The sequence below is a fragment of the Amborella trichopoda genome, chromosome 3 (genome assembly GCF_054954075.1).
Source record: "Amborella trichopoda isolate Santa Cruz 75 chromosome 3, AtrichopodaSantaCruz75HAP2 v2.0, whole genome shotgun sequence".
Taxonomy (NCBI): domain Eukaryota; kingdom Viridiplantae; phylum Streptophyta; class Magnoliopsida; order Amborellales; family Amborellaceae; genus Amborella; species Amborella trichopoda.
The window spans coordinates 32533985-32550691 of NC_142338.1; the positions used below are offsets into that span (position 1 = coordinate 32533985).

General features: G+C 41.3%; 1 protein-coding gene and 1 long non-coding RNA gene across 34 annotated transcripts in view; both read right to left on the reverse strand.

Annotated features, from left to right (window-relative positions):
- Positions 1 to 540: 540 nt before the first annotated feature.
- On the reverse strand, positions 541 to 13457 carry LOC148782844 (uncharacterized). Of its 2 annotated transcripts, XR_016052429.1 has the most exons (3): positions 12483 to 12616; positions 12106 to 12222; positions 649 to 760 (listed from the first exon to the last, which is right to left on the reverse strand). It is a non-coding gene; the product is annotated as an uncharacterized LOC148782844 (long non-coding RNA). The 2 variants fall into 2 exon arrangements; XR_016052430.1 differs by lacking the exons at positions 12106 to 12222; positions 12483 to 12616 and adding an exon at positions 13207 to 13457 and having other exon boundaries at positions 541 to 760.
- Positions 13458 to 13515: 58 nt separating this feature from the next.
- The window catches only part of RST1 (ARM repeat superfamily protein), a 71269-nt gene continuing 68077 nt past the window's right edge, over positions 13516 to 16707 (reverse strand). For 7 of the 32 annotated variants that reach the window (XM_011622310.3, XM_088862429.1, XM_020662706.2 and 4 more), the window contains 4 exons: positions 15948 to 16586; positions 15198 to 15345; positions 14771 to 14895; positions 13516 to 13995 (listed from right to left, as the gene is read on the reverse strand). In XM_011622310.3, the coding sequence (XP_011620612.1) occupies positions 13633 to 13995; positions 14771 to 14895; positions 15198 to 15345; positions 15948 to 16586 (1275 nt within the window). In that variant the 3' untranslated portion in view covers positions 13516 to 13632. Of the gene's footprint in view, positions 13996 to 14770; positions 14896 to 15197; positions 15346 to 15947; positions 16587 to 16707 lie in introns of those variants that run through there. The other 25 variants (XR_016052426.1, XM_088862430.1, XM_011622312.3 and 22 more) reach the window with 15 other exon arrangements.

Sequence of the window (16707 nt, forward strand, 5' to 3'; positions counted from 1 at the left end):
TATCGCTAAAAGCCTCCAAAACGTCTCCCCAAGTCACCGCAGTCCCCGACTCTTCTCAAGATTGTTTCACCGAGCTCCACCAATGCTTAGAATCCCCTTCTAACATGAAGGTCCCTAATCTCACTTTCTGCTCATCAGAGCAATGCAACACTTGAAATATCTTCTCTACTTGTCTCTTCCATCTTTCAGCTTTTTCCACTCCTCCGTGTCCCGAGAATGCGTGGCAAGTCTCCTAAACATTTCAATCAACCCACTGTCATATTGATCTGGAGTGGAGGCAGCCGAGGCCGGCATGCAATTTTTCATAATTTGAGTCATGGCCCCCAATGTCCAGAAAAATTCCCCAAAGGCCTCGATGTTGTCATTACTGGAACTTACATTGTTAGTACGAGTCTTCATCGTCTTGACCTACAATATGAACACCCCAGTTACAGACCTATTCATGAACCACTCTAAGGACACGAGCAAAAGAAGTGGAAAAAAAAGCAAACCACGAGAAAAAGAAAACTCTAAACACAATAAAACAAGAAACTGGGCAAATTAAAACTGAAACTTATATTTATACATTTTCACACTTAGAGTATTACAATCGTCCAAGGCACCAACAGCCTAGAAAGAAAAATAAAAGCTCTAACATAATTAAGAACATGGCCCATGGCCATCAAAACACATACAATCAAAGGTCTTCTTGGTAGGTACAGATCCTCAGAGCCATCAAAATACTCACCCAAACAACTGTCCTTAATCAGCAGCTACCACTCTACAAGGATGGAAAGTAAAGGAATGAGTTATAAAACGCAGTAAATAGAATCAGATGTCATTCTTCACTACTATATCCAGCAAGGAGTCATGAGTAATTCTTTTTGAAGATAAGCAATAATAATAACACAAACATCATTTAAAACACCAATCTATCAGATCTTATAAGTTTAAGAATCATAACGAATCACAAAAGAGAGGCTCTATTCCTAACCATAGGGCAACTTCTATAATCAACAAAATGTACATTAACCAACTCACTCTCTAGGTCACCTACTCTCGAATTAGAGGCCCTATTCATCAATCTAAGACAATCTCATTGCTTACGACCTCGACCATTACTCAGGAGGGAAGACAATGACAAGTTGGTATCCCACTTCGTAATGTCTTCACACACGCACACGCACACACACAGTCCCCAGTGCGCTTTGGGGTTTTTGCTATGCGATGGCCTTGCAAGACACTACTCCCTACGCCACCTTGGCTACGAGCATCACACCGTCATGGTGTCAATCACAATGAATGGGGGAGTGACCACCCATTATCATCTACCCGACTCCCGTCTTATTATTGGGCTAGCCGAAGAGGTCACAAGTCGGCAGCGCAATACGCTAAAGCATGCCGACAAGTCACATATCACAATATGGTCATGCAATACGCTCAAAGCATGTCAATTAGTCTCATATCACTGTATGGTCGTGTAATACGCTCAAATCATGCTAATCAATTAGATATCACAATATGGTCATGCAATGCGCTCAAAGCATGCCAATCAATCCCATATCATGGTATGGTCTCAAACCAAGCCAATTAATCGCATATCACAATATCACATATCACAATATGGTTATGCAATATGCTCAAAGTATGACAATCAATCACATATCACAATATCACATATCGTGGTGCATAGCTGACCACAGGGGTCCATTCACATATCGCATATCACAATCGGACATGTACTGTAATATGCACAGACATCTCAGCAGTCCAATTCCCAAAATCATGCTCATATGAACTTGAATAGCACTTCTCACATGGCACTTGTCACACACATTCATCACATGCACTTATCTCATGCACTTATCACATACAATTATCATAGGTCACATAATTCATGCACTTGTCTCATGCACTTATCACATACATTTGTCACATGCACTTATCTCATGCACTTATCATATACATTTATCTCATGCACTTATCACTTGCACTTAATCATTAGCATTCATTGATCTTTCATTTAGAGCTAGTGTGGGCTAGATTAGGGGTAGTTTGATCAACTAATTATCCCATACAAAAATTGGAAGATTATGGGATTTCCAGCAACTACATCAGGAACACATTCTTTAGAAAAGAGTCTCAATTTTCGACCCTTACGAGATTTCGGCTAGACATCAATTTCATTTTTGGATTAAACTCACACATCAATCAATCAAAATAGGTTTGAGTCCATTTGGACATATTTTAATCAATGAAAAACCCAACACAAATACATGGAAGATTCTTGAAATTTTATGCGTTCATAGCAATGAATTGCTTTAAAAACAAAGGGACACCATTTCCAAACCATAGAAACTTTTGACATGCTTACAAAATTAATTTTACACCAAACACACGTATCTTTCCAATGGGGGTGTTTGAAATCATTTGGACTTCATTTGACTAGTTAAAAATGTAGTACAATGGGCATATATATTCTGTAACCTGTTGACTTTCTGTAACATTGACATGTCCTCACAAATTGAAGCATAGCTTTCAATCTAGAAGAAATTTCAAAATAACACAACATACAAATTTAAGTACATACACAGATCTTTCAAATTGCAGTGGTTTGAGAGAAATTGGATTCCATTTGGTTGGTCAAAACGCATGGCAACATAGGTAACATATATGAATTTTAGTGAAAACTGCCAAAAGTGACATGTTTGCATAAGTTGAAGCATATCTTCTAATTTATAAAGAATTTAAACAAGTTTTACATATGAACATCATAGTAGACACTGGTAGCTTTCAAACATCGGTAATTTGGAATCGTTTGGACCCCATTTAACTACTCAAAGGTTCATTACAAAAGCCTAGAAACTTCTTGATAATTCATAGTGTTAATCATGGCATACCTCAAAGAACAGACAATAACCCTCAATTCATGATAGACAACCACATGAACCCTCTTTAATCTCATATTAGACTTACATATTTCTCGATTCACAACTTTTCGTGACCAACAAAAGAATTTCATTTCCCCAAATCATCATGCAATAAAGGCCCCATTTGTTCCTGGAAAACAGGGCCCTCTTCTAGCATAGTTTTGTAACATACAGCCACATGCATAGTAAGATTTCATCCATAACCAAGCCTCTTGCAAAGTACATTCGTGCTCATACCTACATTAGCACACACATGATTTCATAATTGGATGAATCACCCAAAAACATGCATCATGAGAGCATGGAAGTGAATCTACTTATTTGTAGCAAAGTTCCAAGTCCCCTACACAACTTCCTCTAAGGTCGAGCTTCCAATGGAGAGTCTCAAACTTGGGGCTCTTGAAGGCTGATGGGGAAAAATGAGGGAGGGAAAAAGAGAGGAAGTGTGTAAACACTTGAGAGGGTGATTGAAGTGGTATTTATAAACAAGAAGGAGAGAGGGGCCAGTATCCACAAGTGTCATGTTTGTTCCCAGTCTCCTCTTTCTTGGTAGTCTCTCCAAGGACCTCGCCTTCTGCTTTTCTCTCCTTTGTTGGAGATCGTCACAATCCTTCTCAATCTTCTTAGCCAAGTCCACTAGTGGGGAGAAGATCTTAAGATTGGCTGAAATAATCTTCCCTCGTATGTCTAGCAAAGGGCCCCTCTAAAATTTTCTCACCTTACACGCCTTTGCATGAATGATGTGTGTCGCGCAGCAAGAGAGCACTGTAAATTTGGTTGCGTACTGGTCTACTGATAGTCTTCCTTGTTTTAGCTCAATAAAATCTACTTCTTTTCCCTCTCGGACTAAATCAGGGAAATATGTTTCATTAAAAGCCTCCAAAAAGTCTCCCCAAGTCACCGCAGTCCCTGACTCTTCCCAGGATTGTTTCACTGAACTCCATCACTGCTCAGCATCCCCTTCTAACATAAAGGTCCCTAATCTCACTTTATGCTCATCAGAGCAATGCAACACTAGAAATATCTTCTCTATTTGTCACTTCCATCTTTCAGCTCTTTCCACTCCTCCGTGTCCCGAGAATGCGAGAGGGGCAAGTCTCCTAAACTTTTCAATCAACCCACTGTCATCTTGATTTGGGGTGGAGGCATCTGAGGCCGGCATGCAATTTTTCATAATTTGGGTCATGGTCCCCAAAGTCTCGAAAAATTGCCCAAAGGCCTCGATGTTGTCATTACTGGAACTCGCATTGTTGGCACGAGTCCTCGTCATCTTGACGTAAAATATCAACGCCCCAGTTTCTAACATATTCATGAACCACTCTAAGGATACTTTTGAGACTCACTAGGCCAAGAACCCTATCCTGGATGTTCTGAAACCATAACTGTCACGACCTCGCCCCCAGTCCCCTATCGTTCATGCTGAAGGGTGATATAGTGTGGGTCCTTTATCCCAAGGTAGCGAATTGCACTCAGGTCGGAGTGCGCTCATTGCTTTTGGAGATGTGGAAGACAAAGCAAACCACAAGAAAAAAAAGACTCTAAACACAACCATAAAAGAAACTCGACAAAACAAAACTGAAACTTATATTTATACATATTCAAACTTAGAGTATTACAATCGTCTAAGGCAACAAAGGCCTATATAAAAAAATAAAAAGCCCCAACTTAAACAAGAACATGACCCAGGGCCATTCAAACACATACAATCAATGGCCTTCTTGGTAGGGACAGGTCCTCAGAGGCACCAAAACGCTCAACCAAACAACAGTCCTTGACCTGCAGCTACTACTCTACAAGGATGGAAAGTAAAGGAATGAGTTATAAAGCCTAGTAAGTAGAATCGGATGTCATGCTTCACTACTATATCCAGCAAGGAGTCATGAGTAATTCTTTTCGGAGATAAGAAATAATAACTACACAAACATCATTTAAAACACCAATCTATCAGATCTTATAAGTACAAGAGTCATAATGAATCACAAAAGAGAGGCCCTATTCCTAATCATAGGGCAACTCCTATAATCATTAACATGTAAATAAACCAACTCACTCTCTAGGTCACCTACTCCAGAAGTAGAGGCCCTATTCATCTGTCCAAGCCAATCCCATAGCTTACGACCTCTACCATTACTCAGGAGGGAAGATAATGACAAGTTGGTATCCCACTTCGTAATGTCTTCACACACGCACACACACAGCCCAAAGCGTACTTTGGGGTTTTCGATAGGCGATGGCCTTGCAAGACACTACTCCCTATGCCACCTTGGCTGGGGCATCACACCGTCAGGGTGTCAATCACTATGAATGGGGGAGTGACCACCCATCATCTTCTACTCGACTCCCGTCCTATCATTGGGCGAGCCAGAGAGGTCACGAGTCGGTAGTGCAATACGCCAAAGCACACCAACAAGTCACATATCACAAGATGGTCATGCAATACACTCAAAGCATGCCAATCAGTCTCATATCACTCTATGGTCATGCAATACGCTCAAAGCATGTCAATCAATTACATATCACAATATCACATATCACAATATGGTCATGTAATATGCTCAAAGCGTGCCAATCAATCTCATATCGTGGTATGGTCTCAAAGCTTGCCAATTAATCACATATCACAATATCACATATCACAATATAGTTATGCAATATGCTCAAAGTATGCCAGTCAATCACATATCACAATATCACATATTGTTGTGCAAAGCTGACCACATGGGTCCATTCACATATCGCATATCACAACCAGACATGTATTTTAATATGCACACACAGCTGAGCAATCCAATTCTTGAAATCATGCTCATTTGAATTCGTATAGCACTTCTCACATGGCACTTGTCACACACATTCATCACATGCACTTATCTCATGCACTTATCACATACAATTATCTCAGGTCACATAACTCATGCACTTGTCTCATGCATTATCACATACATTTGTCACATGCACTTATCTCATGCACTTATCATATACATTTATCACATGCACTTATCACAAGCCTTAATCATTAGCACGCACTAATCATTCATTTAGAGCTAGTATGGGCTAGATCAGGGGTATTTTGATCAACTAATTACCCCTTAAAAAAATATAAAGACTATGCGATTTTTAGCAACTACATCTGGAACACATTCTTTAGAAAAGAGTCCCAATTTCCGACCCTTACGGAATTTCGGCTCGACTTCAATTTCATTTTTGGATTAAACTCACACATCAATCAATTAAAATAGGTTTGAGTCTATTTGGACATATTTTAATCAATGGAAAACCCAACACAAATACATGGAAGATTCTTGAAATTTTCTGCGTTCATAACAGTGGAATTCCTTAAAAACAAAGGGACACCATTTCTAAACCACAGAAAATTTTGACATGCTTCCAAAACTAATTTTACACTAAACACTTGTATCTTTCCAATGGGGGTATTTGAAAGAACTTCGACTGAATTTGGCTAATTAAAAATGCAGTACAATGGCCAATTTGGACTTCATTTGGACTTCTATAACCTGCTAAATTTCTGTAACAGTGACATGTCCTCACAAATCGAAGCATCACTTTCAATCTAGAAGGTATTTAAAAATAACTCAACATACAAATTTAAGTATATACACAGATCTTTCAAATGGCAGTGGTTTGAGGGAAATTAGATTCCATCAAAACTCATGGCAACAGAGGTAACATATATGAATTTCAGTAAAAACTACCGAAAGTGACATGTTTGCATAATTTGAAGCATATAGTCTCATTTATATAGAATTTGAACAAGTTTTACACATGAACATCATAGTAGGCACTGGTGTCTTCAAACGGTGGTAATTTGGAATCATTTGGACCGAATTGTCTACTCAAAGGTTCATTACAAAAGCATAAAAACTTCTTGAAAACTCACAGTGTTAACTCATGGTATACCTCAAAGAACAGTCAATAACCCTCAATTCACGATAGACAACCACATGAACCCTCTTTAATCTAATATTACACTTACATATATCTTGATTCACAACTTTTCATGACCAACAAAAGAATTTCATTATCCCAAATCATCATGCAATAAAGGCCCAATTTTTTTCTGGAAAATAGGGTCCTCCTCTACCATAGTTTTGTAACATACAGCCACATGCATAATAAGATTTCATCCATAACCACGCCTCATGCAATGTACATTCTTGCTCATACTTATATTCACACACACATGATTTCATATTTGGATGAATCAACAAAAAACATGCATCATGAGAGCATGAAAGCGAATCTACTTATTTGTAGCAAAGTTTCAAGTCCACTACACAACTTCCTCTATGGTCAAGCTTCCAATGGAGAGTCTCAATCGTGGGGCTCCTAAAGGCTGATGGGGCAAAACGTGGGAGAGAAAGAGAGAGGGAGTTTGTAAACTCTTGAGAGGGTGATTGAAGTGGTATTTATAAACAAGAAGGGGAGAGGGGGCATCCACAAGGGTCATGTTTGTGGTGTCCAAGTGGCTAACAAAGGCCTATAAGCGGCTTACATGGGGACTCACATGTGCCACATGGCCATACACTTACAGCAAAAACACCCCCGTCGATAACACGCACAGCGGTAACTCTCTCCACACGCACAGTGATAACACGCACAGCCGTAATTCTCTCAACACACATGACGATAGCACGCACGGCAGTCTTACTACACACGGTGATAACTCTCTACACGCATGGTGATAACTCTCTCTACTTATTGTCGTGCATGCTCATCATCGTGCACTCTCACTGCCGTGCGCACTATCATTGCTGCGCGCTCTTACTGTCATGCACACTCTCACTATCGTGTGCTCTTGCTGCTAAACACACTCTCACTGTCGCACGCATTCTCACTGTCACACATACTCTCACTTTCCCACAGTCTATACACCCTACACCATACACCCTATTCCCTACTACCAAGTTCATACACCCTACACGATACACCCTACTTCCTACTCCCTAGTCCATACACCTTATACCCAACTCCCTAGTCCATACACCCTACACCATACACCATACACCCTACACCCTACACCCTACACCTAATCGGTAATCCTCTCAAGGTGCTGGTCCCCCAAGCTGCCAGTCTTGCCATCATAGATGTCGATCTCCCCATCTAGGTCTCTCTCTTTCTCTCTCCTCCATCAGACTGACGACCAAGCTACCGGTCTCCTCCCTCTCTTCCTTCCACACTTCTCTCTCTCTCTCTCTCTCTCTCTCTCCTGCACCAAACCGGTGGCCAAGCCGTGGCCTCCCTCCTTTCCCCCTCTTTCTTCTCATTTCTCTCTCTTTCCCTTTCTCTCTTTCTATTAGACCGACAGCTCCTCCTTCCTCTCCCTATTTTTCTTGCCCCTTCTCTATCTCTCTCTCTTCATCTTCTCTCCACCGACCTGCAGCCAAGCCGTCGGCCTTCCTTCTCTCCCTCTCTCTCTCTCTCTCTCTCCAGCAGACCAACAACCAAATTGCCAGCCTCCCTCTTGGACCTCTCTTTTTCCCTCCTATCTTTCTCTCTCTCTCTCTCTACCAAACTGGTAGCCAAGCTGCCGACCTCCCTTCTCTCCCTCTCTTTCTTCCTTTTTTTTTCTCTCTTACCCTCTTTGTCTCTCTCGCCTCTCAAACAGACCGGTGACCAAGCTGCTGGCCTCCTCCCTCTTTCTTTCATTCTCTCTCTCTCTCTCTCTCTCTCTCTCTCTTCTCCTTCTCTTACTCCCTCTCTCTCGTTCCCTTCTCTCTTTCTCTCTTACTCCCTCTCTCGTTCCCTTCTCTCTTTCTCTCACACTCCCTCTCTCGTTCCCTTCTCTCTTTCTCTCTCTTCTCTGTCACTCTCGCTTTCTCTCTCACTCTCTTCTCTACTCTTCTCTTTGCTTTGTTCCTCTCTTCCTCGTCTCTCTCTCTTACTCTCTCTCTTTCTCTCTTTTTCTCTCTATCCCTCTTTGGAGACTTGCGCTTGAAGTTAAGCCGGGGCTTATTCGTGGAACTTGAGAAGCCTCCTAGGGTTCTCTTTCTCTCTTACCCTCTCTTACTCTCTCTTTCACTTCTCTTTCTTTCCCCGTCCTTTACTTAGCCCCCGCTCCTTAAGGAGACTTGGGCCTAAGGTTAAGCCCGATTTTGTTCTCTGAGAGGATTGATACCTCTTGACAAGTCTTCGAGGTATTTAGGCCTAGAGCCTATTCCCTTTATCCCGTCTCCGATATTACCTCTTAGCGAGGTGACGTCGAAAGGCTAGCGAATTTTATTGAGCGGTTCCCCCCTTTTGCCTTGACCTATCAAACCTAGCCTCTCAACCCTTGAACAATCCAAGCTTAACTCACCTCTATCCCATCATAACTCTCAAACAAGCACGATCTTCTTTCTCAAGGCCTAAGAGACGATTTCAGGGTCTTTGTCCTGAACCATACAAGTGCATGCCACTAAGCGAGGATGATGTGAAGGAGTTGGTCTCAAACCGGGCCGAAAGGCAAGGAGGCTTTCCACCAGCACCTTAGGATGTCGAGATCTAAGAGAGCAAACACACCTAGGCGCATCCGTCCCCATCACTTTGAGGTAAGCCTTTCCTCAAAACTTTCTTTTGTTGGTTCGAACCGATACACACCACACCGCCCACAACCATTATCCTAGTGGGCAACAGGGTCACCCTCGTGCGTACATGTCTACGAACCCTAGTGAGGTGCGCAGCACACGTTTTCTCCTTTTTAAAAAATAAGAAGTACAAGCACCATAGTTTTAAGAAAGGGTTTTGTGGTCACGAGGTATGGAACCAAGGCCGACCAACTGGAGACTTCTCTGAGGATGCGCCACCCCAAGGTTGGATCATCTTGTTTATGATCTCACTTACTCTAAACACCCACAAAATGGTTTCTCGATGGACCTCTTTAGTAATTTTTGGGACTCTCTTGGTCCTAACTCTGTACTTTCATCTATGGAATCTATCAATATGAAATCATTTACCAAGCCATGGACACCACCGTAGTGGCTTTGATCCCAAAAGTTGATGGGGTTGACAACCTTGAAGCTATTAGGCCCACAAGTCCTCTTAACAATTTATACAAAGATTGTAAAGTCTTGGCTTAAGGGAGGTGCTAGGTTACCTCATTTACCCCGACTAGGGTTCTTTCATTAACGAGTGTGTTATCCTTGATGGTGCCCTTGTTACCTATGAGTGCATGCACTCGAAACATCTTGCTAAACTCCTTGGTTGGTCATCAAGCTAAACTAGGTAGACCATGTTAACTGAGACCTTCTTCAGGAAATCCTAATTAAGATGGGTTTCAATGAGAAATGGTGAAGTTAGATAAGATGTTTTATTTCATCTCTGTCCTTCTACATTTTAGTAAATGGCTCCTTGCAAAGGTTTCTTCTCGTCCTCTCAGGGTCTTCACTAGGGGACTAACTTTCACCTTTCCTCTTTGCCGGAATTTCAAAACTTTGAAGAACAGATCAATATTTCGTGACATCGTGCAAAATACATATCAAATCATTCCTTTCGAGATGATCTCTGTTTTCATGATGATAGATCATCCGAAACATAGCAAAATAGCCCGAAACAACACCCTGAACCATGTGGAAAGGAAGAGCCTACCTTTCGGGGGACTATTTTGTCATGTTCACATTTTTCTTAGGGGTAAATGGTTATTTTTGACCAATTTTGGGATTCATTTTTTACGCACTTTATTTCTATTTTTAGGCAATTCACTTAGTTTTGAGGGTTCACCCTTGTTTAAGGGGTACCTCTATATATGCCCATGACTTGTCATTTGTATCAGGTTGGCAAATTTGGCATGATGTGAATTGAAATTGGGCTTGATCCAACAAAGAGAGAGGAAACCTTAACCTTTGAAAGGAATACCCCTACACCTTACTCCCTTGACCATCCACCCTACACATGGACATCACCTTAGTGGCTTTGATCTCAAAAGTTGATGGGGCTGACAACCTTGAATATATTACGCCCACAAGCCCTCTTAACAATTTATACAAAGATTTTCTACAGTCTTGGCTTAAGGGAGGTGCTAGGTTACGTCATTTACCCCGACCAGAGTTCTTTCATTAACGAGCACCATATCAATGATGGTACCCTTGTTGCCTATTAGTGCTTGCACTCGAAACATCTTGCTAAACTCATTGGTTGGTCATCATGCTAGACTGGGTAGACCATGTCAACTGAGATCTATTTCAAGAAATCCTAATTAGGATGGGTTTCAATAAAAAATGGTAAATTTGGATAAAATGTTTTATTTCATCCCTATTTTTCTCCATTTTAATAAATGGCTCCTTGCCATCGTGATTGAGGTCTTGTCGCTTCATTGATAGGCTATTCCAACAAAGCCTCTTGGAAGGCGTCAACATAGGCAGCCAAGGTCCCACGATCTCCCACTTACAACATTGCGTCACCCTCACTTTTTTGTGATGCCACCTAGCAACAAATGGAGATCCCTTGGGGTGTACTAGTCTTTAGAGTTCACCACTGATATCACGATCAACAGAGCATATATAAAGTTATGGGGGTGGCCATGGACCACATCCAAGTACCAACTTTGCCTGACATATTTGGCTGTGGGTTGATGACCTACCATCCAAGTATCTTTGGACTGCATTGGCAAGCCAAGAAACAATTGTGGGACCCTATAGTAGAGAAATTCGATAGTAGGTTGGTTGGGCAGTAAGTTAGATTCCTCTCAAGGAGAAATGTCCCTTTTTCAGTCCCTACCGCCTACAAAAGGTCCGATGAAAGGAATGGAAGCGATTGACACGGGAGCTCCTTTAATTATTCCGGTTGGCCAAGCTACTCTCAGACGAATTTTCAATGCTCTTGAAGAACCAGTTGATAACAATCATCTTTGGCAGCAATTAGTTTACCAGAATTATAACATTGATTCCATCTTTTGGCTACCTAGTGGACCCTCAAACAGCCAGTCCTCTAAGGTTTCGCACATTCCATGCTTCTCCTTGGACCAATGTTCCTTTTAGAGTTAGGCCGGGGGACTAAGTGAAGTTTTGGCACCACTCTTAGGTTGTATACTCTATCCCTCAAGAGAGTTTTAAGAGTCAATTTTTGTTGGCTAAGACAGGGATGCTTGGGTCACAGATTTATTCGAACAACTAGGGGAAGATAAAGAGTATTGGAGCTCAAACTATAAAGGCACCTGCAGGATCATGAAGTCCCCTTTATCCAATCCTTGCTTTCCACTTACCTACACGTAGCATGGGACGATGCACTTATTTAGGTGCCTGGCTCCTTTGGGCTCATCCAAAAAACCCCTCGCCGGCCCATCAATCCTCTTCCTTAGCACCCACGGCATGGACTACCCCTAAGATCAGATTTTGAATTAGTACGATTGTTTCATCGAGTTAATGAAGAAAGATTATGAAGGCTGAAAATAAACAAAAACAGAAGGAAACCAAAAAGGAAACGATGGAAAAAGTAGAGACATCGTTAAGAGGAAGTCGCAAGCTTAGCAAGAAGCATCCAAGTTGAAGCCGCGATGAACGTTAACAAAAGAATAGAAGATTCATACCCCTAGGATCTAAGTATTTTGTTGGCTTCAGAAATCCAAGAGGGTCCTCTTACCTTTTGACTTTCCTTCTACACCATTTCAATTGGCACTAGGCAACGCCATTCTCCAGCCTACTCTTCCAAAGCTTCTTGTCTGCCCCTAGACCTGCTGAAGGCCGTTTCCAATGACAGGCAGCTATTAAGGGTACCATTTGGGCGACTTCAAAGGAAAGGAACATGAGTATATTTGAAGGATGAGAAACCTCGGTCACTACAATTATGGACCGTATCTATGCTACAATCATCTTCTGGCCACAAACTGTAAAAGGTTTAGACATAATGCTGTCAATAACCTTATTCTAAATTGGCAAGAAAATTTTCCAAAATTGCTCGCCAGCAATTTTGGAAACTTTGCCCATCCAAATGCCTCGCTCATCTTTTTGGTGCTATTTGGAATCAATCTTAATTTTGATAGTTGTTCCCTTCACAACCTTGGACAAGCAGACTTCCCTGGGGTTTTAATGGACCGCAGTGACAACATTTTCTCCTACCCCAGTTTCATTGGCTACACCGATTCGACAAGTGTTGAGTCTATAGCCATTTTAGAGGGGATCGGAGGATTGGTCTAGGCAGTTAGTAGTGGAAGGGGGCTCCAAAAATGTCATATCCTGGGCTAAGAGGGAAGTAGAATGTCCTTGACGACTGCACCACTTCTTTGATGAGCTACTTAATCGTTGTGGGCATATAGTACATGTTGTTTCATATACATGCCGCAAGGAAAACCATTAAATACACTTACCAAGGCAGAAGCATTATCTGAATCAACAAACTTTGCTCCCAATAGTCTGACCTCCTTGGCACCTCTTCTGAGAAGGTCACAACCCCTTTTGTTTTCTTCAGATGTATTCAGAGTATTCAGATGTACCAGTCTCTCAACCCCTTTTGTTTTCTTCAGATGTATTCAGAGTATTCAGATGTACCAGTCTCTCGCCCATTTATATAGCTTTAGCTAGAATGCACTTTCTTGGAGTGTATGTTGTGGGCTGAAATCTTAAACACGCAATATAACTGTTTACATTTCACGAAAACCCAAAAAAAAAACACTTAAGACCATGAAAAGAAAATTGACATAAAAAATCCAAACTTCTACATTCATCCCAAATGTATGTGCTTCGAAGGACTAAAAGATCAACAAATAACCATTAGCTTAATAATTGACGTACATTTATACAATTTCCATGGATGCCAGTCTCAGCTGCAACTCAAAAGGTAGGTAGTCCTTGAGGTGAATACAGGTAGCATGCAAAACAAGTAAGAGGAAACTAGACATGCTTTCTTGGCTTTTGTCAATGCTGCCCTGGAATTTTTCCTTGTCCCCACCTTCCAAATGTGCAGCCCAGCCATGAATGCGCTCCAAGAAAGCCCACAGCTTGGCAGCAAGAGCCTCCACAACAGGTTTCCAGGCACCGGATAAGAAAAGAGAAGGAAGTGTGACTGGCAGGTCCCTCAGGACTGAATCTGGGTTTGAAATCAAAACTACAGCATAGTGGCACCAGCAGCTTGATAGAAGGCCAAGAAATCGTAGAGCCTTGTAGAGGGGGGGGGGAAAAATCTGCAAATCAGTCTCTCTCTCTCTCTCTCTCTCTCTCCCCTTAATTAAAGGGAAAAAAAAACAAACAAGTCTCTCTCTCAAATACACTGCACATATGGGGATGGAGGGAGGAGGATTGACATTTTCTTTCTTTATTTTTTTTTTATCTATTTATTATTTTTTGGAGGGTTCGGGTTTGGCATTTGCTTCTAATTACTTGGTGAGAAGAAGTCTCAACATAACACAAAGTATGAGCACCAAGTACTGCACAAATACAGCCTATTGCATGCTGGACTTGTGGGTGTGGTTTGTATAAGGTTGAGTAAGGCGTACTTTCAAATAGTGTCAAAATATGACTTTTCAGTGGAAAATACTGTGAGAGCCAGAAAATTTTATTTTCATTTGTAATTATAAAATTTGAAGCCTTGGACATAATGCAGATCACGCATATCTATAAACACTAGAAGATATTGAAAATTGAAGACGCAGATAATGCATTACAAGATGTACTATTTTCCAGACTAGAAATCCAATATTTTTTTCACGTTTATGCATCTCGAGGTCGACATGATCAATTCGAGGAGATCGAAACAACCTTTTCTAGTAAATTTTTGAGGTGTGCCTTAATGTAATTGTTTAGAACCTCAATCTTTTAAAAAAATTTCCTTTTCTGTTTTACATGAATGCCAGAAATCAGCATGCTTCAAACGTTTCCCAAAGTATTTTGTACATCTCAGTTACTTTTCTATTGGATAACACAAAGACAACATACCGTAGAAGGATACTCGGTTATGCAACCGATATCAATTGTATCGATAAGCCACTGCTGTTTAATGCTGATTTCGGCACACTGCACAGCCGCAGCCACTTCCAATAGTACCCGCCAAAATCCTGCAACTGCCAACAGAAATGATACATCAAAGTGACCAAGCATGTGTGTGCATACATGCTTGTCACTGTGTGTATATGTGTGTGTGTGAAAGAGAGAAAGAGAGAGAGAGAGAGAGAGAGAGAGAGGATAACATTTCCAGTCTTAACTGGCCATGCGAAAGGAAAAAGTTAATAATCAGAAAAGGAGAACTTGCAATGAGAAACAGACAATGAATGTACATGTCCTCGTGTGTGCGCCCATCCATGTGCAGTGTGGGATTCTTTTCTATATACAAAATCAAAGCAGTATTCCTCACAAAGAAACCAACCATCTGAGTCTTTATTAAGGACATAAGGCAACAATTTCATCAGCTCTGACAGTGGTGAGCGATCATTCATTACTAGTCTAGCTCTCAAAAAAATTCTCTTTGCTGCTTCATTAGACAGCTTTCCTAGTGTTGAGTCTGTTTCCTGTACCTGTTCATAAGACCCATATATCATGCTAATGAAGATTTACCTTAAAACAATCACGTTTGCTGCAGCCAGAACAGAAGCCTACAGGTTCATAAGATTTTGACATAATATTTTAAGCAGCAATCCACTAGATGTAGTTGAAGTATACAAGGAACACCAAATGCCTTATTTTCAAAGGAAAAGGAATTCAATTTTCAAGTCCATTTAACTTCATCTGAAGTTAAAATATTATCCACTAAGATTTTTCTGATTACTTCTGAAGTTTTTGTAATGGAGTTCCGAAACTTGTATCACTACCTAGCACTCCTAAAATTAAACATGGAAAAGAAGGATCTGTTGCCATTTCCAAGACAGTTACAATATTGATAACCAAGTAGCATGCCTTTGTCCTTTCCTATGAAATGGTTCACATCTAGCAGAAGTTTATGCACTAGTACTTGACAAGCAATGCATAGCAAATTTGAGACAGAAGAAATCATATTGGCGGTAAGCTACATGTCGAGAGATCGAGATTGAGAAGTAGAGAGAGGACGGGGGGTTGGGACGGAAGGGGGCCGAGAGAGAGAGAAAGAGAGAGAGAGAGAGAGAGAGAGAGAGAGATTTACCAGCAGGATATTCACCAGCCATTCCTGTTGAGCCTGGCCAAGACATGTAATGGCCTCTGACCACTCTTGATCGCAGTCATCAGAAGGCCATGGAGGCAGTAAAACGAACATTGAATCAAGGCACTTATCCAAGATTGACAGAGAAAGCGTGGTGCCAATTGGCCCTGAAGGGCATATCTGCAAACCTTTCCAGAATGACGCCCTCAATGACTTCTTCGTATTTGGGTCATAATCCATGTAAGAGGAAGATGGAGAACTAAAGAACTCAAACATACCATTGTACAGTTTCTCCATTCTGGATTTAGAGAGAAGTTTCATCATATCTACCAAATGAGCCAGGAGGAAGGACTTGAGAGGAACCTCAAGCAACTGAAACCTAGCAAGCTCAAAGAGCTCATCGAGAAAGCATAGAAGAGGAATGACATGCTGCGCATGTGCAAAAGAAAGAGCGAGGCATTCCACTCTTACTGTTCCTCTTTCAAGGGACTGATCAGAATTATGGTTGATGGAAGCATGATCACCATATTTCATGCAACGTCTAATAATTATTCCCCAATCCAAGGCGGAGGGCAGCCGAGGAGCACGTGCAAGGCATCTCAAGACTGAGGCAACTGTATTTGCAGGGGCACTTGTACTCATCTGATATTCCAAAAGAAAAAAACCAGATATTTATTACTCCAATCGACCAATCTATAACTCTTTTGAAGATAGTGAGTGTCCTAGAATCATCATACACTTCAATAATGGTTAAATATCACCA